The sequence below is a fragment of the Ascaphus truei genome, chromosome 18, assembly GCF_040206685.1.
Source record: "Ascaphus truei isolate aAscTru1 chromosome 18, aAscTru1.hap1, whole genome shotgun sequence".
NCBI classification, from domain to species: Eukaryota; Metazoa; Chordata; class Amphibia; order Anura; family Ascaphidae; genus Ascaphus; species Ascaphus truei.
In genome coordinates, this window is record NC_134500.1 from 7,929,577 (window position 1) to 7,956,233 (window position 26,657).

Sequence of the window (26,657 nt, forward strand, 5' to 3'; positions counted from 1 at the left end):
AAGAGGGTGGAGAGAGATCAAGAGGGGGAGAGAGAGAGAGCGAGTGAGAAATAGAGAGAGGGGGAGAGAGATTGTAGAATCTGAGTCAGGGGGTGAGTAAGTAACATCAGGGAAAGAAAGAGAGAGAGTCTCTTATCCCCTCTGCAGCATCAGTAACAAAAAGCAAGGGATACACACACACACACACACACACACACACACACACACACACACACACACACACACACACACACACGTCCCTGATGAAGGGATCCTGAGTTGACCCCGAAAAGGTTGTACCTTTTATATTTGCACTTTAAAGGAGCAATCCAAGCAATACCCTGTGTGTGTGTTTTAAATGAACCTGTTCTGTAGCATTAGATAAAACTTACTACATTTTTTTTAAATTCAACTCTTAATACCATTTTAATCAGTTTTAATATACTGAGCATCCTGTGATTTCTACAGCATGCTTTAGCCACCTCCCCAGCAGTGCAAGATCTTTGCAACACTTTCCTGTTTGTGGTAATTTGTTGCCATTGCCAATGTTCCCAGCTGTTTGAGCTGCAAACTGTAACAATAGATAATGTTACCTTAGTAATATAAGAATACATTGTAGCTGCTGAGCTACACTGACAGAAGGATTGATTGACAATGAAAGGTGGACATTTAGTGAACCCTGGGAAACAGGAGTTTGCTGATCGATCACAGAGAATTTATCCATCCGCAGTTTAGGTAATTAGTTGTCAATAAAGGTAATCAAAGGCTGCATATATATTTTAAAGTGCCACTTGAACCGTTTCTTTAAAACCTTCTTGTACTTCATGTTTGGCATGCTGTGTCTTCTTCCCCGCTATATATATATATATATATATATATATATACCACACTTAGTTAAGTTATGGTGGGTAAAAAATGTGACAAAAACCCTCCACAGTAAAGCATGGAAATACTGTAGCAAATGGAAATATTACTGTATGCTCATGTGCATGTCATATATATATATATCCACTGAGTAATACAGTCCTGGCAACACTAACAAGCTGGAGAGAGAAACACAACCCCAGCACAGCACAGCTGGAGCCTCTGGATCTAGCACAAGAGACAGTTGCAGGAGAGCAAAGAGGGGAGATCAGAGGGGACACCCCCAAAACCAGAGGGGTACAGAAGCTGGAAAACATGGGGGGGTGAGGAGCAGCAGCCTCAGACACAGCACATTCTGACTGAGACTTATCTAGGAGGGACCTGCAGACACAGGGGAGGAGGTGTGTGTGTGTGTGTGTGTGTGTGTGTGTGTGTGTGTGTTTGTGCTCCAGCTGTTGAAGAGGAGGCAGCTGGTGCTGGGATAACAGAGAGATCATCAGCAACTCAGTGGAAAGCCCAGAATTACAGAGGATTAAGCAGCAGCTCCTGCAGCATCTGAGGAAGTCATAGAGGATCTGACAGCACCTTGCCTGTCTGCCCTGGGGGGTAGCACTTGCCTGTCTGCCCTGGGGGGTAGCACCTTGCCTCTCTGCCCTGGGGGTAGCATCTTGCCTCTTTGCCCTGGGGGTAGCATCTTGCCTCTCTGCCCTGGGGGTAGCATCTTGCCTCTCTGCCCTGGGGGGCAGCACCTTGTGTCTCGGCCCTGGGGGGCAGGACCTTGTGTCTCTGCCCTGGGGGGCAGGACCTTGCCTCTCTGCCCTGGGGGGTAGCACCTTGCCTCTCTGCCCTGGGGGTAGCATCTTGCCTCTCTGCCCTGAGGGGTAGCATCTTGCCTCTCTGCCCTGGGGGTAGCATCTTGCCTCTCTGCCCTGAGGGGTAGCATCTTGCCTCTCTGCCCTGGGGGGCAGCACCTTGTGTCTCTGCCCTGGGGGGCAGGACCTTGTGTCTCTGCCCTGGGGTGTAGCACCTTGTGCCTGCCCTGGGGGGTAGCACCTTGCCTCTGTGCCCTGGGGGCAGCACCCTTTGTCTCTGCCCTGGGGTCAGCACCTTGTGTCTCTGCCCTGGGGGCAGCCCCTTGCCTCTGACCCTCCTCCCAGACAATGTGCTTCCAGTGCAGCCTTCCTGATGGATTTATACAGCTCTCCCTGTGCCTAAGAGGATACCAGGCTCTGTGAGCAGACAGATCTGTCCTTTCTCCCCACTCACTCCTGTAAGGTGAGCTCTGCATTAACATTCCTCACATACAGTATGCACTGAGATGCAACATGAAGCATGCAGTGCTGTGCTGGCCTCTCCGGCAGAGACAGGGTTAAACCCGCTCCGTGTATCCTGCTGTCAGCTTGGAAGAGAAATTATACTTTATATCAGGACGCGGGGACGGGGTTAAATGAATTTGCAGCAGAAAATGTATAACCACAAGGGTTAATGGCCAGTGTTTACTAAGCAATGCTATAAGATCCCCTCTGGGGCCAGGAGACATCGTATGGCCCATTCACCAGAATAGTGTGCGGCATCGTCTGTCAGAGCACCACTTAGTGAATATGTCACTTTTCTGTTGTGATTTGAAGCTGATGTTTGGGAGTCATTTGTGTTCTCTCTCTGCATCAATGTTAGAAGGGTACTGTGTCTGATTCCTGCTCTGTACTGTGTCTGATTCCTGCTCTGTACTGTGTCTGATTCCTGCTCTGTACTGTGTCCGATTTCTGCTCTGTACTGTATCTGATTCCTGCTCTGTACTGTGTCTGATTCCTGCTCAGTATTATGTCTGATTCCTGCTCTGTACTGTGTCTGATTCCTGCTCTGTACTGTGTCTGATTCCTGCTCTGTACTGTGTCCGATTTCTGCTCTGTACTGTATCTGATTCCTGCTCTGTACTGTGTCTGATTCCTGCTCAGTATTATGTCTGATTCCTGCTCTGTACTGTATCTGATTCCTGCTCTGTACTGTGTCCGATTCCTGCTCTGTACTGTGTCCGATTCCTGCTCTGTACTGTGTCCGATTCCTGCTCTGTACTGTATCTTATTCCTGCTCTGTACTGTGTCTGATTCCTGCTCAGTATTATGTCTGATTCCTGCTCTGTACTGTGTCTGATTCCTGCTCTGTACTGTGTCTGATTCCTGCTCTGTACTGTGTCTGATTCCTGCTCTGTACTGTGTCTGATTCCTGCTCTGTACTGTGTCTGATTCCTGCTCTGTACTGTGTCTGATTCCTGCTCTGTACTGTGTCTGATTCCTGCTCTGTACTGTGTCTGATTCCTGCTCTGTACTGTGTCTGATTCCTGCTCTGTACTGTGTCTGATTCCTGCTCTGTACTGTGTCCGATTCCTGCTCTGTACTGTGTCCGATTCCTGCTCTGTACTGTGTCCGATTCCTGCTCTGTACTGTGTCCGATTCCTGCTCTGTACTGTGTCCGATTCCTGCTCTGTACTGTGTCCGATTTCTGCTCTGTACTGTGTCCGATTCCTGCTCTGTACTGTGTCAGATTTCTGCTCTGTACTGTGTCCGATTCCTGCTCTGTACTGTGTCCGATTCCTGCTCTGTTCTGTGTCCGATTCCTGCTCTGTACTGTGTCCGATTCCTGCTCTGTACTGTGTCCGATTCCTGCTCTGTACTGTGTCCGATTCCTGCTCTGTACTGTGTCCGATTCCTGCTCTGTACTGTGTCCGATTCCTGCTCTGTACTGTGTCCGATTCCTGCTCTGTACTGTGTCTGATTCCTGCTCTGTGTCCAATTCCTGCTCTGTACTGTGTCTGATTCCTGCTCTGTACTGTGCTGATTCCTGCTCTGTACTGTGTCCGATTCCTGCTCTGTACTGTGTCCGATTCCTGCTCTGTACTGTGTCCGATTCCTGCTCTGTACTGTGTCTGATTCCTGCTCTGTACTGTGTCTGATTCCTGCTCTGTACTGTGTCTGATTCCTGCTCTGTACTGTGTCCGATTCCTGCTCTGTACTGTGTCAGATTCCTGCTCTGTACTGTGTCTGATTCCTGCTCTGTACTGTGTCCAATTCCTGCTCTGTACTGTGCTCTGATTCCTGCTCTGTACTGTGTCTGATTCCTGCTCTGTACTGTGTCCGATTCCTGCTCTCTATTGTGTCTGATTCCTGCTCTGTACTGTGTCTGATTCCTGCTCTGTACTGTGTCTGATTCCTGCTCTGTACTGTGTCTGATTCCTTCTCTCTATTGTGTCTGATTCCTGCTCTGTACTGTGTCTGATTCCTGCTCTGTACTGTGTCTGATTCCTGCTCTGTACTGTGTCTGATTCCTGCTCTGTACTGTGTCTGATTCCTGCTCTGTACTGTGTCCGATTCCTGCTCTCTATTGTGTCTGATTCCTGCTCTGTACTGTGTCTGATTCCTGCTCTGTACTGTGTCTGATTCAAGCTCTGTACTGTGTCTGATTCCTGCTCTGTACTGTGTCTGATTCCTGCTCTGTACTGTATCTGATTCCTGCTCTGTACTGTGTCTGATTCCTGCTCTGTACTGTGTCTGATTCCTGCTCTGTACTGTGTCCGATTCCTGTTCTGTGCTCTGATTCCTGTCCTGTTCTGAGAAACATACTGGACACCTAACAAGCTCCTATTGAACCCCTGTTCTGAGAATGACAGGACGATTTCCATTGGAGAGAGAGGAGAAGTTACATTCTGCCTAATTTTCTGTCCTGCTACCTACTGGTACATATTGTATGGCAGCTACATATATTACCTATACACTCTGCTTATACACAGCAATAATGCAGAACTATGGTCACTGAGCCGGTCCCTCCATCCACAGAGTGACACAGTGACACAGTGACATACAGAAGGGACCAATAGATAGCTCAGTCTGTCCCTCCATCCACAGAGTGACAAAATAACAGATAGGAAAACATATGAGCCAACAGGTGTGGCCTTACCTATGACACCGTGACACGTGACAGACAATACATGCCTTTCACTCCTACTCCAGGGTGCCTGTCTGAAAGGGTTAATGGCAGAAAGTGATGGCTGCTGCCATGTTCCTTCTCAGCCTATATGTGCAGTGCAGGGGGTTGTGTGACGCAGTGAGTATACCAGGGATGGCCAACTCCAGTCTTTAAGAGCCACAAACAGGTCAGGATATCCCTGCTTCAGCACAGGTGGCTCAATAGCATCATCTCAATAGAGCCACTTGTGCTGAAGCTGAGACTGATTGAGCCACCTCTGCTGCAGCTCGGATATCCTGAAAACCTGTTGGTGGCCCTTGAGGGCTGGAGTCTCCCCTGGGGTATACGGTATGTTCTGCGTGACGCAGTGTGTTCCTGACATGACACATTGTAGCTCTCCTATCTCCCGGGTGTCACACTGTCACGCCTTTTCTAACCGAATCTTCCTCTCGGTAACTGCAGACGATGTCCTCGATGTTCGGGAAACCCAGAGCCCTCAATGCTGTTACCTTCCCCAGTGTTAACGAGCGCAGCCTGCACTCAGAATGTAACATTGTGCTGCTGGGGTGCAGAGGTGCCGGAAAATCAGGTGAGAGAAAATCCACAGTGACCTGAGGAATCACTGGATGTACCCACGCTGCATGCAACTGGCAGTCTGCACGCAGCCAGCACGCTGCATGCAACCGGAACCCTACATGCAACCCGCACCCTGCAAGCAACCCGCACATACTGCATGCAACCGGAACCCTACATGAAACCCACACCCTGCATGGAACCCGCACCCTGCAAGCAACCCGCACATACTGCATGCAACCTGCCCCTGAATGCAGCCAGCACGCTCCATGCAAATCGCATCCTGCAAACCCGCACCCTGCATTCAACTGGTACTGCACATATTTATCATACTTCATGCAACCAGCACGCTGCATGCCACCAAAACATTGCATGCAACTAGCACCCTGAATGCAAGTAGCACCCTGAATGTGGCTAGTACCCTGAATGCAACTGGCACTTCAAATATCTAGCACAATGTGTGCAGCCAGAACACTGCATGCACCTGACACTGCACATACTGTATCTGGCATACAGCATGCAACTTGCACACTGCATGTAAACAGCACATTGTATGTGACCAGCACTGCATAAAACAGGCACATTGGATGCAAATGGCACTGCACATATCTAGCACACTGCACATATCTGACACTGCACGTGTCTAGCACACTGCCCATATCCAGACACTGCACATATCTGACACTGCACATATCCAGCGCACTGCACATATCCAACACATTGCACATATCCAGCACACTGCACATATCTGACTCTGCACATATCCAGCGCACTGCACATATCCAGACACTGCACATATCTGACTCTGCACATATCCAGCGCACTGCACATATCCAACACATTGCACATATCTGACACTGCACATATCCGACACTGCACATATCCAACACAATGCACATATCTGACACTGCACATATCCAGCGCACTGCACATATCCAGCACACTGCACATATCCGACACTGCACATATCTGACTCTGCACATATCCAACACATTGCACATATCTGACACTGCACATATCCAGCACACTGCACATGTCTGACACTGCACATATCCAGCGCACTGCACATATCCAACACATTGCACATATCTGACACTGCACATATCCAGCACACTGCACATATCCTGCACACTGCACATATCTGACACTGCACATATCCAGCGCACTGCACATATCCAGCGCACTGCACATATCCAACACACTGCACATATCCAGCACACTGCACATATCCAGCGCACTGCACATATCCAACACACTGCACATATCCAACACATTGCACATATCCAGCACACTGCACATATCCTGCACACTGCACATATCTGACACTGCACATATCCAGCGCACTGCACATATCCAACACACTGCACATATCCAGGACACTGCACATATCTGACACTGCACATATCCAGCGCACTGCACATATCCAACACACTGCACATATCCAGCACACTGCACATATCTGACACTGCACATATCCAACACATTGCACATATCCAGCACACTGCACATATCCAGCACACTGCACATATCCAGCACACTGCACATATCCAGCACACTGCACATATCCAACACATTGCACATATCCAGCACATTGCACATATCTGACACTGCACATATGCAACACATTGCACACATTTGTCAGTGCACATATCCAACACTAAATGTGCCCAAAGTGAGTTGAAGGTTTAGAGATTAAAGGGACACCGTTAGGGGAACCATCAAATCTAACCTTAACGGCTTAGTGTGCCTACTGCGTGGTTTACTTACACCCCACCTAACAAACTGAGACGGTCAGTGAGTAGGTCCTGCAAGCGCAGGATTTAAATAGCCCTCCCCATTAGCCCCCTCCCCCTGTTGGTGCACGCGCAAATCTACCAAACCTCATGGTGGGGGGAGGGGGGAAGGACAGGAAGGCACATTAAGTACCCCCTGGAGGCACGCCACCATTATGGACGCGACGGCCCCATTTTGGGACCTCTGCTTCTCTGAAAAACACTGATATTTTTGACACTCAGGCAGCTTCACAAAGGAAGAATATATATATATATATATATATATATATATATATATATATATATATATATAATACAGACTAGACTTTACTAACACGAGCTGTAACACATAACCTGCTGTCTCCCCTTGTTATGTAGCTCTGACTGTGAAGTTTCTCACCAGACGGTTTATAAGTGAATATGACCCTTTCCTGGGTGAGTATTCTCTGTGTGACCCTTCAGCATTCAAGTGTGTTTGTAATCTCAGCGCATTGCTGTCCTCTCCTGCAGTTAAGGGGTCAAAATCTGCTGTTTCATGGCGGTCTCTCCCAGCTTCCTGCACCCTGGAATCCTCCCCTCCCCCAGCTTCCTGCACCCTGGAATCCCCCCCCCCCCAGCTTCCTGCACCCTGGAATCCCCCCCCCAGCTTCCTGCACCCTGGAATCCCCCCCCCAGCTTCCTGCACCCTGGAATCCCCCCCCCCCGCAGCTTCCTGCACCCTGGAATCCCCCCCCCAGCTTCCTGCACCATGGAATCCCCCCCCCCCCAGCTTCCTGCACCCTGGAATCCCCCCCCCCCCCCCCCCCACATTTGGAAATATTGAGGAAATACGACCAGAGATCTTGGATTGTTGGCGGACAAGCGGAGGAGGAGAATCTGGACTCTATCTGATGGGAATAATTGTCTTCATTAATGTGACAAAAGCCAGCTGAGGGATCCGGGCAGATTAATGGCCGAGATTAAAGAGATATGCATCTTATTCCGACATGTACTAAAAGCGCAAAGTGCCCAGACAGTCAGTGCGGATTTTTTTTTCGCTCCGAGTTCCCTCAAGCAAATGTAATTCATTTTCCATCATCTGTTGAAATACATCCAGAACATTCATTTCCAGCCAAATGGGCTAACTCTTCCACTGCCGACAAGGTCCGAAGTCATGGGATAATATGTATGTGTACAGGTATAAATCGGCCTACAAATGTCTTAGTAAATGCTTTATTGTCTGGCTGCCTGAAGAACGACCAGCATGGGAATTAGTTGGAATTCGGTAGAACAGGGGGGCTCAACTCCAGTCCTCAAGACCCCCCAAAACGTTGGGTTTTAAAGATATCCCAGCTTCAGCACAGGTGGCTCAATCAGTGGCTCAGTCGAAGACTGCACCACCTGTGCTGACGCAGGGATATCCTTAAAACCTGACCTGTTGGGGGGTCTTGAGGACTGGAGATGATTCCCCCTTAGTTAGAATGCAGTAGTTTGGTATAATATTTGATACATTTTATTCTAAAATATATTGGCTGCCCTTAGTGCGAGAACCGCTAGTGCTACATGTGGTCTCTGTCACGGTCCCGGAACTGAAACCCAAACGGGTTAAAAGAAACTCCAGGTTTCAAAATCCACCGCAGTGGGCTGTGTGGCCCAAGCCACAATTATAATATAGAGAACAATTCGCCAGCAAATGCCCCCAGAACCCAGTGCAAGTGGCCGGAAACAAAACACCCCAGGCCTTTTCCTCCCACCCTTCCTTAGATAACCCGTTACATGTGGGCAGCATAAGGTGATCTTTGCTGGAGGTCCATGGAGGCCATGAAACTTAACCGATATATACCCAACTGTCCCCTGGTCTCTGACCTGGGACTCAAGCTCCATACCTGTCGTTTCTTACTCTTGTTCCACGGCAATTTGTCTGGTTCGGGACTCCCAAATCTTATTGATTTCAGGCCACCCCCAAAAGCAATGGTGAGGGAGTCACTGTGAACAAAGAGACTCCCTGGGTCAGGGGCGGACAACTCTAGTCCTCAAGGGCCACATATCAAATTAGGCCACACATCAGCTTAGGTGGCTCAATCTGTGGCTCAGTCATAATGGCTCAGTCACCTGAGCTGAAGCCGGGATATCCCGAAAACGTGACCTGTTGGTGGCCCCTGAGGACTGGAGTTGGCCACCCCTGCCCTCGATGCTTTCCCTGGGCAGATGTCCATGCTTGAAATGGTGACCCAGCGTCGGTAAAGGGTTTGGATGTAGAACCCCATAGAAAGTGCTGTTCTCCGGCGTCCTTTCACTGGTGCTACATGTTTGTGTTGCAGAGGACACGTACACCTCGGAGGAAGTTGTAGACCAGCAGCCAGTTCTGGTACGAGTTATGGACACAGCAGATAAGGTGGGTGAGAACAGCTCAGAACATTGAGTGTCAGGGGCCAGCCTGACCTATATATACACTATATATGTATCACCCCTATCCCCCCCCCCCCCCCGGCAGCAGGGATAGGTTGTACATGTAAAAATGAATGGTTAACAAAAGGGTCTATTAGCTCAGAGGCCACCTTAGGCTGCGGCCACGCTGCCAATGAGCGCGCTCATGCTTGAGAGCGGTGACCTCACCAACTCTCCAAGCATGAGTGCTCGGCTGTCCTTCAATAATTTTAGAGCAGAAGCAGGGGGGGCTTGGCGTTTAAGGGAGGGGGGGGTTGAAGGGCTAAGGGCTGCTGTGATTGGTTTATGATTGGTGCATTTTCATTGGTTACAGAAGGGTCATGTGACCATTCTCAGCTCTTGGAAATAAAATTTCCATGTCTCTCCAAGCGCCGAGCTTTGGAGAGCGTCCGTGCACGTGCGCCGCGTGAGCGTGGCCGTACTTATTGGGAATCACTGACGTGATCGCGCCAAGCACGCTCAGTGACAGCGTGGATGCACCTTAGGCTGCGGCCAGGGTGTAGAGACGCACGCTTACGAGGCGTGACATCACGATCTGCAGGAGCGATTGGGTGTCCTCCTCACTGTGTGTTTGTGCTCGGGGTTGGGGGGGTTGGGCACCTCACATCCTCAGCTCCATCTGATTGGTTGGTGTGACTGCTGTGCTCTCATTGGCTCTTACCTGGTCACGTGACGCACTGAAAAAAACAAATTTGATTATCTCCCAAAGCACAGCTCTGGTCCAAGCACACGTGCGCACACAACAGCACCGTGGACGTGTCCATCTGGTAGAATGTATTTAAACGTGCCGAGCGCGCACACGCGCGTCTCTACACCCTGGCCGCGGCCTTATACCTCGCAGGGTTGATGGTGAGTTCGTGTCAGCTTGTGTAAGGGTGGCCAGTGAACAGAAGAGGGCGCCAGAAACTTTGTAACTTGCCTTTATTCAGAGCAGCAGCGTAGTCCATAACAATGGGACTGGTTTTCAGCAGTTGTACACACACATCCATTATCTCTTGCATTGAGAGTAAGACCCTCCCTGATCCCTACTTAAATCCTCAGAATGGAACCCAACATAGATCCACCCCAGGTCCCTACTTACCCCAGGGAATGGATTGCTTGCTACAACAATGTAGGTATATATATATGTAGGTATATATATATATATATATATATATATATATATATATATATATATGTATCAGTATCGTGTTAGCCGAGCTTCAATAATCAAAAAATAAATAGATGATACCGTTCTGTGGCTAACAAAATGCTTTTATTTGTGCGAGCTTTCGAGATACACTGATCTCTTCTTCCGGCGATGTTACAATGAATGAAGCAAGCAAAGGGTATACTTATAAACAGTGTCTCTTGGAATGTTATCTGTGCTGGTCCTTCCCCCGGTGTGGATGTGTTTTATGGCTGGAGGTGTCAAAAGGTTCCTGAAAGCAAGTGAAGAAAGAGTGTGTATGTGTATCAGTGTGAATAAAAATGAATGGAGAGCCCACAGTATATACAGTGCTTTACAAAAGGTGTGTGTGGAGTGGGAGCGGATATAAATGGTGTGGGGGGTGTGGAAATGTGAGAGTTAGTAGCACAACTAAAAGTGTGTGTGGATTATATATATATATATATTATATATATATATATATATATATATATATATATATATACAATGAGGGTCTGCGCTTGTGTGTGGAAAACCAGAAATATAGGATATATAAAATTGAATTAACTGATAAAAATCATAAATAGATAAACAAATTATTAATAAATCAATATAATGAATGCTACTATAATAAATCCTGAATAGTGAAATCAATTCATATACCAAAAGTGCACTGTGAATGTCTGATATAAAAAAAGCTAAAACATACAATTATACAAAAAAATGTGTGGTGCTGTGAACTTTGCCTTAATCTGCTAATTGCAGATAGTCCTCTAGAGTCCAACAAATAGGTCCAATAATTGGGGAGTGACAGAAGCACTTTTAGGATCAACCGGCAGCTTCTTAAAAGGGCACAACGACCTCCCTCTCCACCTGCATAGAAAAATATAAGAAAAAAAAGCGCCAAATCCTAGTGCATTACTGTGCAAAAATCGATATATTTAATTCCCAAAAATCTCAATAAAAAATGAACTCACAAACATAAAACAATTAAAAGCATTGTATGAGTAATACTCATGCTCCTAGGACCAGGAAACGCTGCTTTGCTGTTGAAGTCCTCCGTGGCTCCACTGGAACAGATAGCTGCCTCCGTTGTTCACTGCCTGCAGGAACTGACGAATCAGGCACTCCACGATGGTCTCTCCCCCGTGCACACCAACCAGTTGCTTTTTAGTTCCCACCGGGGACGGTTGAAGTCGCGGACCAGCGGATGACGTCACGGGAACCGTTCTTAATACCGGACCGGTATAGATATTCAGCAGTTCAATTGCAAGCGTTGAAAAGTCCACTGCACACCTTCCCTACGGATCCCCTGAAGAAGTCTGTTAATCAGATGAAACGCGTAGGGAAGGTGTGCAGTGGACTTTTCAACGCTTGCAATTGAACTGCTGAATATCTATACCGGTCCGGTATTAAGAACGGTTCCCGTGACGTCATCCGCTGGTCCGCGACTTCAAACCGTCCCCGGTGGGAACTAAAAAGCAACTGGTTGGTGTGCACCGGGGGAGAGACCATCGTGGAGTGCCTGATTCGTCAGTTCCTGCAGGCAGTGAACAACGGAGGCAGCTATCTGTTCCAGTGGAGCCACGGAGGGACTTCAACAGCAAAGCAGCGTTTCCTGGTCCTAGGAGCATGAGTATTACTCATACAATGCTTTTAATTGTTTTATGTTTGTGAGTTCATTTTTATTGAGATTTTTGGGAATTAAATATATCGATTTTTGCACAGTAATGCACTAGGATTTGGCGCTTTTTTTTCTTATATATTTATATATATATATATATATATATATATATAATCCACACACACTTTTAGTTGTGCTACTATATATATTGTGCTACTATATATATATATATAGGCCCTTACCTGCCTCACAGGCCAGGGCAGCCTGGAGACCACCCTGATGGTTATTGGGGTCTGTGGTCCCCTGGAGGTCTGGATACAAATTGGAAGAACCCAACCTTTTATACCCAGGGCGTGGCTAACATTCTGCCCCAGTATCTGGCCAGATTAACTGTTGCCACTTGGTCACACCACTAGGCAGGTGACCCGCACGCACAGGGGTGCGCAAACTTACCTTCATGCGCCCCCGTTTCTCCTTTCTCCTCCGGCTCGCAACACCCACCCCTCCCCCCGCACGACCCGCGATGTCTCATGAGCCTGCGGCGTCATTCAACACCGGTTGCCATGGAGACGCGTCGTTGGAACTAAGGTAAGTTAAGAGTTACAGAGGCCTCACGCGATCCCCGGCATTTATTTTAAATGCCTTCGGGGAAACGCGGGGGCCTCTGCAACATCCCAGAAAACCTAGCGCACCCCCACTGTGTGCCTGGGAAGTGCAACATTATAGAACTAACACACGTCTAAGGCCGAGCTCAGATTGGCTGCTACGTCCCGCGCGCTCCTGCAGCCTAGCGTTCTGTGCTCAATCTGCAGGAGTTGGGTCGCGCCGTTCGGGGGTGTGGCGGAGGCGGTGTGACGAACACGTCACGGACCTGGTTCGCCTTTATTGGCTGAACCAGCTCACGTGACGCGACTGCAGCCCCAAATGTCAATTTGGGTTGTGGCGGCAAAATGTCGCAGCGTCAACGCTGTACTTTGCCGCCACAAGCAGTTTCTAGTGTGACAACTCTCATCCACTAGCATCAAAGAGCGACAAACGTGCGCACGCACATAAGCGTAGCATCCTGTGTGATCTGGCTTTAGCCTTGTGAGGACTTAACCCCGGCACTGCTGCAGCTACCAGGGCTGACATGCAGGGAAAGGGGATTTCTAGTAGGGTGCTACATATATTTCTAGAGCCAGGTTTAGGGTCGCACTGCGGGTAGTGTTACATTTGTGTGTCTTGTTATTCCAGGTGTACATCATTATTAGGTCAGGTTTTATCTATTAATTTTCAACTTTTGTTGTTGTTAATTACTCGGGATAGTGTTTATATTTTAGAGAATATTTACGGCTACTCCCTCCTCTGCCCCTCCTTACATCTCACCCTAATATCTCACTATAAACTCCACTGCCCCTCCTTACATCTCACCCTAATATCTCATTATACACTCCTCTGCCCCTCCTTTCATCTCACCCTAATATCTCCTATATCCTCCTCTGCCCCTCCTTACATCTCACCCTAATATCTCCTATATCCTCCACTGCCCCTCCTTACATCTCACCCTAATATCTCACTCTACCCTCCTCTGCCCCTCCTTACATCTCACCCTAATATCTCACTATACCCTCCTCTGCCCCTCCTTACATCTTACCCTAATATCTCACTATACCCTCCTCTGCCCCTCCTTACATCTCACCCTAATATCTCACTATACCCTCCTCTGCCCCTCACATCTACCCTAATATCTCACTATACCCTCCTCTGCCCCTCCTTACATCTCACCCCAATATCTCACTATACCCTCCTCTGCCCCTCCTTACATCTCACCCTAATATCTCACTATACCCTCATCTGCCCCTCCTTACATCTCACCCTAATATCTCCCTATACCCTCCTCTGCCCCTCCTTACATCTCACCCTAATATCTCACTATACCCTTCTCTGCCCCTCCTTGCATCTCACCCTAATATCTCACTTTACACTCCTCTGCTCCTCCTTACATCTCACCCTAATATCTCCCTATAGCCCTCCTCTGCCCCTCCTTACATCTCACCCTAATATCTCACTATACCCTCCTCTGCCCCTCCTTACATCTCACCCTAATATCTCACTATACCCTCCTCTGCCCCTCCTTACATCTCACCCTAATATCTCACTATACCCTCCTCTGCCCCTCCTTACATCTCACCCTAATATCTCACTATACCCTCCTCTGCCCCTCCTTACAGCTCACCCTAATATCTCACTATACACTCCTCTGCTCCACCTTAGCTCTCACCCTAATATCTCCCTATACCCTCCTCTGCCCCTACTTACATCTCACCCTAATATCTCACTATACCCTCCTCTGCTCCTCCTTACATCTCACCCTAATATCTCACTATACCCTCCTCTGCTCCTCCTTACATCTCACCCTAATATCTCACTATACCCTCCTCTGCCCCTCCTTACATCTCACCCTAATATCTCACTATACCTCCTCTGCCCCTCCTTACATCTCACCCTAATATCTCACTATACCCTCCTCTGCCCCTACTTACATCTCACTATACCCTCCTCTGACCCTCCTTACATCTCACCCTAATATTTCACTATACCCTCCTCTGCTCCTCCTTACATCTCACCCTAATATCTCACTATACCCTCCCCTGCCCCTACTTACATCTCACCCTAATATCTCACTATACCCTCCTCTCTGCCCCTCCTTACATCTCACCCTAATATCTCACTATACCCCCCTCTGCCCCTCCTTACATCTCACCCTAATATCTCACTATTACCCTCCTCTGACCCTCCTTACATCTCACCCTAATATCTCACTATACCCTCCTCTGCCCCTCCTTACATCTCACCCTAATATCCCACTATACCCTCCTCTGCCCCTTCTTACATCTCACCTAATATCTCCCTATACCCTCCTCTGCCCCTCCTTAGATCTCACCCTAATATCTCACTATACCCCCCTCTGCCCTTCCTTACATCTCACCCTAATATATCCCTATACCCTCCTCTGCCCTCCTTACATCTCACCCTAATATCTCACTATACCCTCCTCTGCCCCTCCTTACATCTCACCCTAATATCTCACTATACCCTCCTCTGCCCCTACTTACATCTCCCCCTAATATCTCACTATACCCTCCTCTGACCCTCCTTACATCTCACCCTAATATCTCACTATACCCTCCTCTGCCCCTCCTTACATCTCTCCCTAATATCTCACTATACCCTCCCCTGCCCCTCCTTACATCTCACCCTAATTTCTCACTATACCCTCCTCTGCCCCTCCTTACATCTCCCCCTAATATCTCACTATACCCTCCTCTGACCCTCCTTACATCTCACCCTAATATCTCACTATACCCTCCTCTGCCCCTCCTTACATCTCTCCCTAATATCTCACTATACCCTCCTCTGCCCTCCTTACATCTCACCCTAATATCTCACTATACCCTCCTCTGCCCTCCTTACATCTCTCCCTAATATCTCACTATACCCTCCCCTGCCCCTCCTTACATCTCACCCTAATTTCTCACTCTGCACGAGCCCGACTCTTGCGTTCTGCTCTAGGATGTCTTCTCTCTGCTCCTTTTTTGTCTAAAGCCCTCTCCCACCTTAAACCTCTCACTGACTGCCCCACACCACTGGAATGCCCTTCCCCTCAACACCCGACCAGCACCCTCTCTATCCACCTTTAGGACCTTAAAACACTTTTCTTTAACGCAGCATATGAGTAGCTCCGTGGCTGATACTATACACCTCACATGCACTGAACTTGGCCCCCTGCAGACGCACTTACCAGAACGCCCTCCTACTGTCTATGTAAGTTCTCCCCACTTACCACTTAGATTGTAAGCTCTTCGGGCAGGGACTCCCTTCCTATTGTTTTGCCTGAAGCGATTATTCCCATTGTGTTATAATATTATGTCACGTGTATTGAAAAGCGCTATGTGCCCAGAGGGCGCTATATAAATAAAGACATACATACATATATATATAAAATTATTTGCCAGGCTCCCCTAAATACAGGCCCCCTGTAACTGTTCTGGGAAGTGCTTTATAACTCAGCCATCGTTCGTGTAACTCTGGCAGCAATACATGGCAGGCCCCTTTGGCACACAAGCGGTTAATTTGATCTTACTGTACCTGCTTCCCTCTGGTCTTTGATAACAAACAGTCTGTGACCTCACTGACCTCTGTGCAGGAGATAAGACAAAGTGCTCCTGTGTGCGCTTTCAGGCTGGACATTGAACCTGTTAATCAGAGCCTCGGCCAAATTCAAAGGGGCCTTAGAAGTGAATTAAAAACAAAATGTTCAGGACTTTGACAGGAGCCGGTAATGCTCAGCTCAGTCACAGCGAGGGCCCGTACTGTCCCAGCTCAGTCACAGCGAGGGCCCGTACTGTCCCAGCCCAGTCACAGCGAGGGCCCGTACTGTCCCAGCTCAGTCACAGCGAGGGCCCGTACTGTCCCCAGCTCAGTCACAGCGAGGGGCCCGTACTGTCCCCAGCTCAGTCACAGCGATGGGCCCGTACTGTCCCAGCTCAGTCACAGCGAGGGCCCCGTACTGTCCCAGCTCAGTCACAGCGAGGGCCCGTACTGTCCCAGCTCAGTCACAGCGAGGGCCCGTACTGTCCCAGCTTCAGTCACAGCGAGGGCCCGTACTGTCCCAGCTCAGTCACAGTTGGGGCCCGTACTGTCCCAGCTCAGTCACAGCGAGGGCCCATACTGTCCCAGCTCAGTCACAGCGAGGGCCCGTACTGTCCCAGCTCAGTCACAGCGAGGGCCCGTACTGTCCCAGCTCAGTCACAGCGAGGGCCCGTACTGTCCCAGCTCAGTCACAGCGAGGGCCCGTACTGTCCCCAGCTCAGTCACAGCGAGGGCCCGTACTGTCCCAGCTCAGTCACAGCGAGGGCCCGTACTGTCCCAGCTCAGTCACAGCGAGGGCCCGTACTGTCCCAGCCTCAGTCACAGCGAGGGCCCGTACTGTCCCAGCCCAGTCACAGCGAGGGCCCGTACTGTCCCAGCTCAGTCACAGCGAGGCCCGTACTGTCCCAGCTCAGTCACAGCGAGGGCCGTACTGTCCCAGCTCAGTCACAGCGAGGGCCCGTACTGTCCCCAGCTCAGTCACAGCGAGGGCCCGTACTGTCCCAGCTCAGTCACAGCGAGGGCCCGTACTGTCCCAGCTCAGTCACAGCGAGGGCCCGTACTGTCCCAGCTCAGTCACAGCCGAGGGCCCGTACTGTCCCAGCTCAGTCCACAGCGAGGGCCCGTACTGTCCCAGCTCAGTCACAGCGAGGGCCCGTACTGTCCCAGCTCAGTCACAGCGAGGGCCCGTACTGTCCCAGCTCAGTCACAGCGAGGGCCCGTACTGTCCCAGCTCAGTCACAGCGAGGGCCCGTACTGTCCCAGCCCAGTCACAGCGAGGGCCCGTACTATCCCAGCCAGTCACAGCGAGGGGCCCGTACTGTCCCAGCTCAGTCACAGCGAGGGCCCGTACTGTCCCAGCTCAGTCACGAGGGCCCGTACGTCCCGCTCAGTCTCCTAGGGCCCGTACTCCAGCTCAGTCACAGCGAGGGCCCGTACTGTCCCAGCTCAGTCACAGCGAGGGCCCGTACTGTCCCAGCTCAGTCACAGCGAGGGCCCGTACTGTCCCCAGCTCAGTCACAGCGAGGGCCCGTACTGTCCCAGCTCAGTCACAGCGAGGGCCCGTACTGTCCCAGCTCAGTCACAGCGAGGGCCCGTACTGTCCCAGCACAGTCACAGCGAGGGCCCGTACTGTCCCAGCTCAGTCACAGCGAGGGCCCCGTACTGTCCCAGCTCAGTCACAGCGAGGGGCCCGTACTGTCCCAGCTCAGTCACAGCAGGGGGCCCGTACTGTCCCAGCTCAGTCACAGCGAGGGCCCGTACTATCCCAGCTCAGTCACAGCGAGGGCCACGTACTGTCCCAGCTCAGTCACAGCGAGGGCCCGTACTGTCCCAGCTTCAGTCACAGCGAGGGCCCGTACTGTCCCAGCTCAGTCCACTGCGAGGGCCCGTACTGTCCCAGCTCAGTCACAGCGAGGGCCTCGTACTGTCCCAGCTCAGTCACAGCGAGGGCCCGTACTGTCCCAGCTCAGTCACAGCGAGGGCCCGTACTGTCCCAGCTCAGTCACACGAGGGCCTTACTGTCCAGCCAGTCACACACAGGGGCCCGTACTGTCCCAGCCAGTCACAGCGAGGGCCCGTACTGTCCCAGCTCAGTCACAGCGAGGGCCGTACTGTCCCAGCTCAGTCACAGCGAGGGCCCGTACTGTCCCAGCTCAGTCACAGCGAGGGCCCGTACCTGTCCCAGGCCAGTCCAGGGCCCGTCACCAGTCGACGGGGGCCCGTACTGTCCCAGCTCAGTCACAGCGAGGGCCCGTACTGTCCCAGCTCAGTCACAGCGAGGGCCCGTACTATCCCAGCTCAGTCACAGCGAGGGCCCGTACTGTCCCAGCTCAGTCACAGCGAGGGCCCCGTACTGTCCCAGCTCAGTCACAGCGAGGGCCCGTACTTGTCCCAGCTCAGTCACAGCGAGGGCCTGTACTGTCCCAGCTCAGTCACAGCGAGGGGCCCCGTACTGTCCCAAGCTCCGTCACAGTCGAGGGCCCGTACTGTTACTGTCCCAGCCCAGTCACAGCGAGGGCCCGTACTGTCCCAGCTCAGTCACAGCGAGGGCCCGTACTGTCCCAGCTCAGTCACAGCGAGGGCCCGTACTGTCCCAGCTCAGTCACAGCGAGGGCCCGTACTGTCCCAGCTCAGTCACAGCGAGGGCCCGTACTGTCCCAGCTCAGTCACAGCGAGGGCCCGTACTGTCCCAGCTCAGTCACAGCGAGGGCCCGTACTGTCCCAGCCCAGTCACAGCGAGGGCCCGTACTGTCCCAGCTCAGTCACAGCGAGGGCCCGTACTGTCCCAGCTCAGTCACAGCGAGGGCCCGTACTGTCCCAGCTCAGTCACAGCGAGGGCCCGTACTGTCCCAGCTCAGTCACAGCGAGGGCCCGTACTGTCCCAGCTCAGTCACAGCGAGGGCCCGTACTGTCCCAGCTCAGTCACAGCGAGGGCCCGTACTGTCCCAGCTCAGTCACAGTGGGGGCCCGTACTATCCCAGCCCAGTCACAGCGAGGGCCCGTACTGTCCCAGCTCAGTCACAGCGAGGGCCCGTACTGTCCCAGCTCAGTCACAGCGAGGGCCCGTACTGTCCCAGCTCAGTCACAGCGAGGGCCCGTACTGTCCCAGCTCAGTCACAGCGAGGGCCCGTACTGTCCCAGCTCAGTCACAGCGAGGGCCCGTACTGTCCCAGCTCAGTCACAGCGAGGGCCCGTACTATCCCAGCTCAGTCACAGCGAGGGCCGTACTGTCCCAGCTCAGTCACAGCGAGGGCCCGTACTGTCCCAGCCCAGTCACAGCGAGGGCCCGTACTGTCCCAGCTCAGTCACAGCGAGGGCCCGTACTGTCCCAGCTCAGTCACAGCGAGGGCCCGTACTATCCCAGCTCAGTCACAGCGAGGGCCCGTACTGTCCCAGCTCAGTCACAGCGAGGGCCCGTACTGTCCCAGCTCAGTCACAGCGAGGGCCCGTACTGTCCCAGCTCAGTCACAGCGAGGGCCCGTACTGTCCCAGCTCAGTCACAGCGAGGGCCCGTACTGTCCCAGCCCAGTCACAGCGAGGGCCCGTACTGTCCCAGCTCAGTCACAGCGAGGGCCCGTACTGTCCCAGCTCAGTCACAGCGAGGGCCCGTACTGTCCCAGCTCAGTCACAGCGAGGGCCCGTACTATCCCAGCTCAGTCACAGCGAGGGCCCGTACTGTCCCAGCTCAGTCACAGCGAGGGCCCGTACTGTCCCAGCTCAGTCACAGCGAGGGCCCGTACTGTCCCAGCTCAGTCACAGCGAGGGCCCGTACTGTCCCAGCTCAGTCACAGCGAGGGCCCGTACTGTCCCAGCTCAGTCACAGCGAGGGCCCGTACTGTCCCAGCTCAGTCACAGCGAGGGCCCGTACTGTCCCAGCTCAGTCACAGCGAGGGCCCGTACTGTCCCAGCTCAGTCACAGCGAGGGCCGTACTGTCCCAGCTCAGTCACAGCGAGGGCCCGTACTATCCCAGCTCAGTCACAGCGAGGGCCCGTACTGTCCCAGCTCAGTCACAGCGAGGGCCCGTACTGTCCCAGCTCAGTCACAGCGAGGGCCCGTACTGTCCCAGCTCAGTCACAGCGAGGGCCCGTACTATCCCAGCTCAGTCACAGCGAGGGCCCGTACTGTCCCAGCTCAGTCACAGCAGGGGCCCGTACTGTCCCAGCCCAGTCACAGCGAGGGCCCGTACTATCCCAGCTCAGTCACAGCGAGGGCCCGTACTGTCCCAGCCCAGTCACAGCGAGGGCCCGTACTGTCCCAGCTCAGTCACAGCGAGGGCCCGTACTGTCCCAGCTCAGTCACAGCGAGGGCCCGTACTGTCCCAGCTCAGTCACAGCGAGGGCTCGTACTGTCCCAGCTCAGTCACAGCGAGGGCCCGTACTGTCCCAGCTCAGTCACAGCGAGGGCCCGTACTGTCCCAGCTCAGTCACAGCGAGGGCCCGTACTGTCCCAGCTCAGTCACAGCGAGGCCCGTACTGTCCCAGCTCAGTCACAGAGAGGGCCCGTACTGTCCCAGCTCAGTCACAGCGAGGGCCCGTACTGTCCCAGCTCAGTCACAGCGAGGGCCCGTACTGTCCCAGCTCAGTCACAGCGAGGGCCCGTACTGTCCCAGCTCAGTCACAGAGAGGGCCCGTACTGTCCCAGCTCAGTCACAACGAGGGCCCGTACTGTCCCAGCTCAGTCACAGCGAGGGCCCGTACTGTCCCAGCTCAGTCACAGCAGGGGCCCGTACTGTCCCAGCCCAGTCACAGCGAGGGCCCGTACTGTCCCAGCCCAGTCACAGCGAGGGCCCGTACTGTCCCAGCTCAGTCACAGCGAGGGCGAGCGTGCTAACCTTGTTTAAGGACTCAAAATGCAAAGCCAAGCCACGGAAACCACACAGAAGTTCTAAGGTTGACCCTGGACTGTTGGGTCATTATAATGTGACTTATTCATTGAGCTTTGTGGAACTGACAGAAGTGCGTAATAAACTGATCCTGGCTTTGAGGCCTAACTGAGACTGAGCCGTGCGTAGTAAGACAAGTTGCTTCTGTGCACAGCCGGTGTTGGTGTTAAATTGACTCTAGGAGAGGCTTTTCCATCCCGCGTCAGAGTAAGGGGGTATATTTCATGTACTTTGCCCTGTGTCTCTCCGCTTGGGGTTTGGGGTGTGTAAGAAGCGACACACACATTGTAACGGAGGCACCAAATTCAGAGCCTCGATCTGTCATTTTATTCCTCTTTTCTTAGTGTCAAAATCTCTGCCAGGTCTGAGGTGCTATAAACCTCGTTATAAACCTCGTTATAAACCTCGTTATAAACCTCACTATAAACCTCGTTATAAACCTCGCTATAAACCTCGCTATAAACCTCGTTATAAACCTCACTATAAACCTCACTATAAACCTCGCTATAAACCTCGTTATAAACCTCGCTATAAACCTCGTTATAAACCTCACTATAAACCTCGCTATAAACCTCGTTATAAACCTCACAATAAACCTCGTTATAAACCTCGTTATAAACCTCGCTATAAACCTCGCTATAAACCTTGGTGGCTCACGGTCTGAGTCATGTGAGCAATCTGATTACCCACGTCTCTCTCACCCTTTCCCTCTCTCATCCTCTCTCACCCTCTCCCTCTCTCTCTTCCTCACCCACTCTTTCTCTCACCCTCTCTCTGTCTCCCTCCCCCGCTGTCTCTCACCCTCTCCCTCTCTCTCACACACCCTCTCCCTCTCTCACACACCCTCTCTCTCATCCTCTCTCTCACCATCTCCCTCTATCTCTCACCTTCTCTTGCTCTTTCACTCTCCCCCTCTCAATATCCTCTCTCTCTTTCACTCCCCTCTCCCCATATCCATCTCACTCTCCCCCTCTCTCCCCCTCCCTCTCACTCTCCCCTTCTCTCTCACTCTCTCCCTCTCCCAATGCCTCTTTTCTTCTACCCATCTCTCTTCCTCTCTCGCTCTCTCTCCCTCCCCCTCTCCACCTCACTCATCCTTTCTTGTTCTCTCGCTCTGCCCCTCTCCACCTCCCTCTCTCACTCTCCCCTTTTCTCCCTCTACCGATACCTCTCTCCTCTCCATCCCCCTCTCTCGCTCTCCCCTTTTCTCCCTCTCCCGATACCTCTATCATTCTCCCCATCTCACTCTCCCTCTCCCGATACCTCTACCTTCTCCCCATCTCCCTCTCTCACTCTCCCTCTCTGATGCCTCTCTCCCTCTCGCCATCTCTCACTCTCCCTCTCCCGATGCCTCTCTCTCCTCCCCATCTCCCTCTCCCGATGCCTCTCTCTTCCTCCCCATCTCTCCCTCTCCCTCTCCGAAGCCTCTCTCCTTCTCCCCATCTCCCTTTCTCACTCTCCCGATACCTCTATCCTTCTCCCCATCTCCCTCTCCCTCTCTGATGCCTCTCTCCTTCTCCCCATCTCTCCCTCTCCCTCTCTGATGCCTCTCTCCTTCTCCCCATCTCTCACTCTCCCTCTCTCCTTCTCCCCATCTCTCACTCTCCCTCTCTGATGCCTCTCTCCTTCTCCCCATCTCGCCCTCTCCCTCTCTGATGCCTCTCTCCTTCTCCCCATCTCTCACTCTCCCTCTCTCCTTCTCCCCATCTCTCACTCTCACTATCCCGATACCTCTATCCTTCTCCCCATCTCACTCTCCCTCTCCCGATACCTCTATCCTTCTCCTCATCTCCCTCTCTCCCTCTCCCTCTCTGATGCCTCTCTCCTTCTCCCCATCTCTCCCTCTCTCCTTCTCCCCATCTCTCACTCTCCCTCTCTCCTTCTCCCCATCTCTCACTCTCCCTCTCCCGATGCCTCTCTCCCTCTCCCCATCTCCCTCTCCCGATGCCTCTCTCTTCCTCCCCATCTCTCACTCTCCCTCTCCCTCTCTCTCCTCCCCATCTCCCTCTCCTGATGCCTCTCTTCCTCCCCATCTCTCACTCTCCCTCTCCCGATGCCTCTCTCTCCTCCCCATCTCCCTCTCCCGATGCCTCTTTCTTCCTCCCCATCTCTCCCTCTCCCTCTCCGAAGCCTCTCTCCTTCTCCCCATCTCCCTTTCTCACTCTCCCTCTCCCGATGCCTCTCTCTCCTCCCCATCTCCCTCTCTCTGTCTCTTTCCCCAGGACGGGCCAGTGAATCCCGAGCGGTACTTGCACTGGGCGAGTGCCTTTGTGGTGGTATACAGCATCGATAACAAGCAGAGCTATGACGGTTGCTGCCAGTACCTGGATATCATCTCCCTGCATAACCGCGGCTCCCCGCACGAGAGCCCTGTCCTGCTGCTAGGGACCAAGCAGGACATGGAGCGATACAGGTGAAATAACCCTACACCGTCATATTGTCACAAGCACATCCTGTGCGCTACTGAAAGTGTTAATGCATTTAAGTCAGGGGCGGCCAACTCCAGTCCTCAAGACCCCCCAACAGGTCAGGTTTTCAGGATATCCCTGCTTCAGCACAGGTGGCTCAACAAGTGGCTCGGTCTTATACTGCACCACCTGTGCTGAAGCAGGGATCTCCTGAGCTGTTGGTGGCCCTTTTGAACTGGAGTTGACCACCCCTGGTCTAATAGATCATTTTTCTTTTCGCCTCTGGCTCCCGCTTGTGATACTCTGTATCACTTTATCTCTCATCCTGACCGATGCCTTCTCTCTCTCTCCTGCTCCTCTGTCCTGTTTTTCTCAGCCTCTCCTGCTCTGTCTGCTGTAACACAGCCTCTAATCGGGGCGGTTTCTGACTTCAGTGGCTGTTCCACGTTACGAACCACGAATAATGTCTTTTTAAACAAGTTGTCAGTGTTTCCTCCGAAAAGCTCACTTCCCCCCCCTCTCGGTGAAGGTAAATGGTTCACTTATTTGCGTCCTGTATTTAAATAAGTATGTTTCTGTTTTCTATCTTAAAGCAGCGCTCCCGCCTGCGAACTTTATTTTATTCTCTAGGTATTTTTTTTTGATGCGCCGGTTTTAACAACAACAAAAAACGCACAAATATGGCGGCAAAATTAATACATGGCCGTAGGGGGTCACCAATAGCAAGCCGGAACATCATCTTCCCAATGACATTGCGGCTTTGCTATGCGCGCGGTGAGCCCGCCGCCATCTTGAATCTTTCGGTTTGAACCAGGAGTTCCCCCGGACGTCGGGAGATCACCGATCAGCTCCGGGGAACGTCCCGAATTCAGGTTCCCAGGCGGGAATGGCTCCTTTCAACGCCAAGTAATGTTTGCCAGATTCTCTTTAACCCTTTGATGACACGTATGCTGGCCCCCGCTAACCGCAAAAAGGTTCAAATAACTGTCCTGTTGTTGGTAGCCAAATGAAAGAACAGGGTAAAAATCTGCATTAGGAATTAACCCGGAGCAGTGTTAGCACAAGAGAGATTAAAGATTATTTAAAGCCCCAAACACTTGGTTACTATTGAGACAGTCAACGTTTAAAAATACTGAAACTTGTCTAATTTGCTTAAACATGTAACCAACCCAACATGACATTTAGGGCCGGATGCATCAAATTTCAATAAGCTAAAAATGCGAGTTTATCTCCCAAAAATGTGAGTTATTTTTATGGTTCAATACATCAATGTTATATCTCCGACAGTACGGCGCCTTCTTTTGGGTGCGTTAAAAATATTGATTCTAAAAAATTATTTTTCTAAAAAAGATTTTGATAGCAAGTTTAAGTAAAAAATAGTAAAAAAAAAACAGTATTCATCAGATTTTGATTTTAGTAGAAATGCTATTTATACTATTATTATCTCCACTTTTTGTTATCACCTACTCCAGGCTGGCGCTGAACACACCGGCGCGCCTCTAACAGGCGAGCGCGCTGCTTTTTATTTTAATAACACAGTATTCAAGCAGGGGGTCTCCGGAGCAGGACTGCATTAATTTCAGCCCCGGGGACCCCCTGCTTCCCGAGTTACAGGCCCCAGTATAAGGTGCGGGTATCTCCCTGCATTGTTTAAATCTCGTGTCCGGGACATGTACACTTTGCGGGGAGGTCCGCGACTTCGTCTCCATTTTTACCGTTCTCGCGACTTTTGTAGACAAAATAAGGAAACATACTATTCCACTTTGCGCTTTATTTAGGATCGTAGAATATTGATGAATCCCTACTTATTCTTTCGCTATTAATGCACCCTACATTTTTTTTTTACAATTCGATAATATCTCCACTTTATTGAAATTTGGTGAATCCAGGCCTCTGTTCCCTTTTCTCGGGGAGGGTCTGCCCCTATAGCAGGTTGTTTATGGGGGCTACCCTGCGCATGTTATAGGGCGATGCCTTGTCTGTGCTGCATCACCCCAAGCTCTGTCCTCTCTCAGACAGGTCAGTAAGACAGAGGGCTCGGCGCTGGCCTCCCGTTACGGTTGCGCGTTCCGCGAGGTTTCCGCCTGCCTCGATTTCCGGTCGGTGCAGCACGTTTTCCACGAGGTCGTGCAAGAGGTGAGGAAGGAAGGCGAGCGCTCTGCGGCGGCCAGACCGGCGCTCTACATCAGCGAGGAGAGGGCGCTCCTCGGCCTGCCTCCCACCGCCCCCCCTGCGGCCAGCACGCGCCACGGCTTGCCCGCCCTCAGCACCCTCTCGCCGCTCAGCTACAAGGAGATCCCCTCCGTGGCTCAGGCCAAACTCGTCACCGTGAAATCATCGCGAGCGCAAAGCAAGCGCAAAGCGCCGACACTCACCCTGCTAAAGGGCTTCAAGATATTCTAGCACCGGGATGTGTGTGTGTGTGTGTATATATATATATATATACTGTATATACATATATATAGGCAACATGATGCAAGGGACACATTTCCTATTTGTATGTATTGTATGTCCAAATGCTGACATTGCAGAACTTGCAGCAACTGCAGCGGGCGTCGGGAAATAAAGTTCAAGACCCTCACTATGTCCCGAAGTGATGACGCTACCTAGCAGGCAGTGAAGGGGTTAAAAGCCAGGCCCCGCCCAATACAGTGAGCGAGGAAGTGAAAACCTGCCGCTTCCCGAGGAAATCCCCGGCGGCCGCTCCTGTTTCTTCCAAGTGATGGTTGCCTATCTATTCACTACTTCAAAGGCCAGTTGAAAGAAAACGTGGGGGGGGGGGGGAGATATAAACGCTGCATCTACAAGTCGCGTCTTCCTTTGGGGGTTGTGCGGTTTAATGCATTGTTTTTGCCGTGTCTTTGTATGGATCGTCTTTCTTGTTGCCTC

At 51.7% G+C, this 26,657-nt stretch overlaps 1 protein-coding gene across 4 annotated transcripts; it reads left to right on the forward strand.

Annotated features, from left to right (window-relative positions):
- The first annotated feature begins 517 nt into the window (after positions 1-517).
- RASL12 (RAS like family 12) lies at positions 518-26,651 on the forward strand. Of its 4 annotated transcripts, none has more exons than XM_075575320.1 (6): positions 518-714; positions 5,266-5,392; positions 7,527-7,583; positions 9,449-9,522; positions 23,583-23,773; positions 25,784-26,651. In XM_075575320.1, the coding sequence occupies exons 2-6, from the start codon at positions 5,269-5,271 to the stop codon at positions 26,169-26,171; spliced, it is 834 nt and encodes a 277-aa protein (XP_075431435.1). In that variant the 5' UTR covers positions 518-714; positions 5,266-5,268; the 3' UTR covers positions 26,172-26,651. The 4 variants fall into 4 exon arrangements, with proteins under 4 accessions (XP_075431435.1, XP_075431434.1, XP_075431433.1 ...); XM_075575319.1 differs by lacking the exon at positions 518-714 and adding an exon at positions 953-1,166; XM_075575318.1 differs by lacking the exon at positions 518-714 and adding an exon at positions 1,176-2,118.
- Positions 26,652-26,657: the final 6 nt, after the last annotated feature.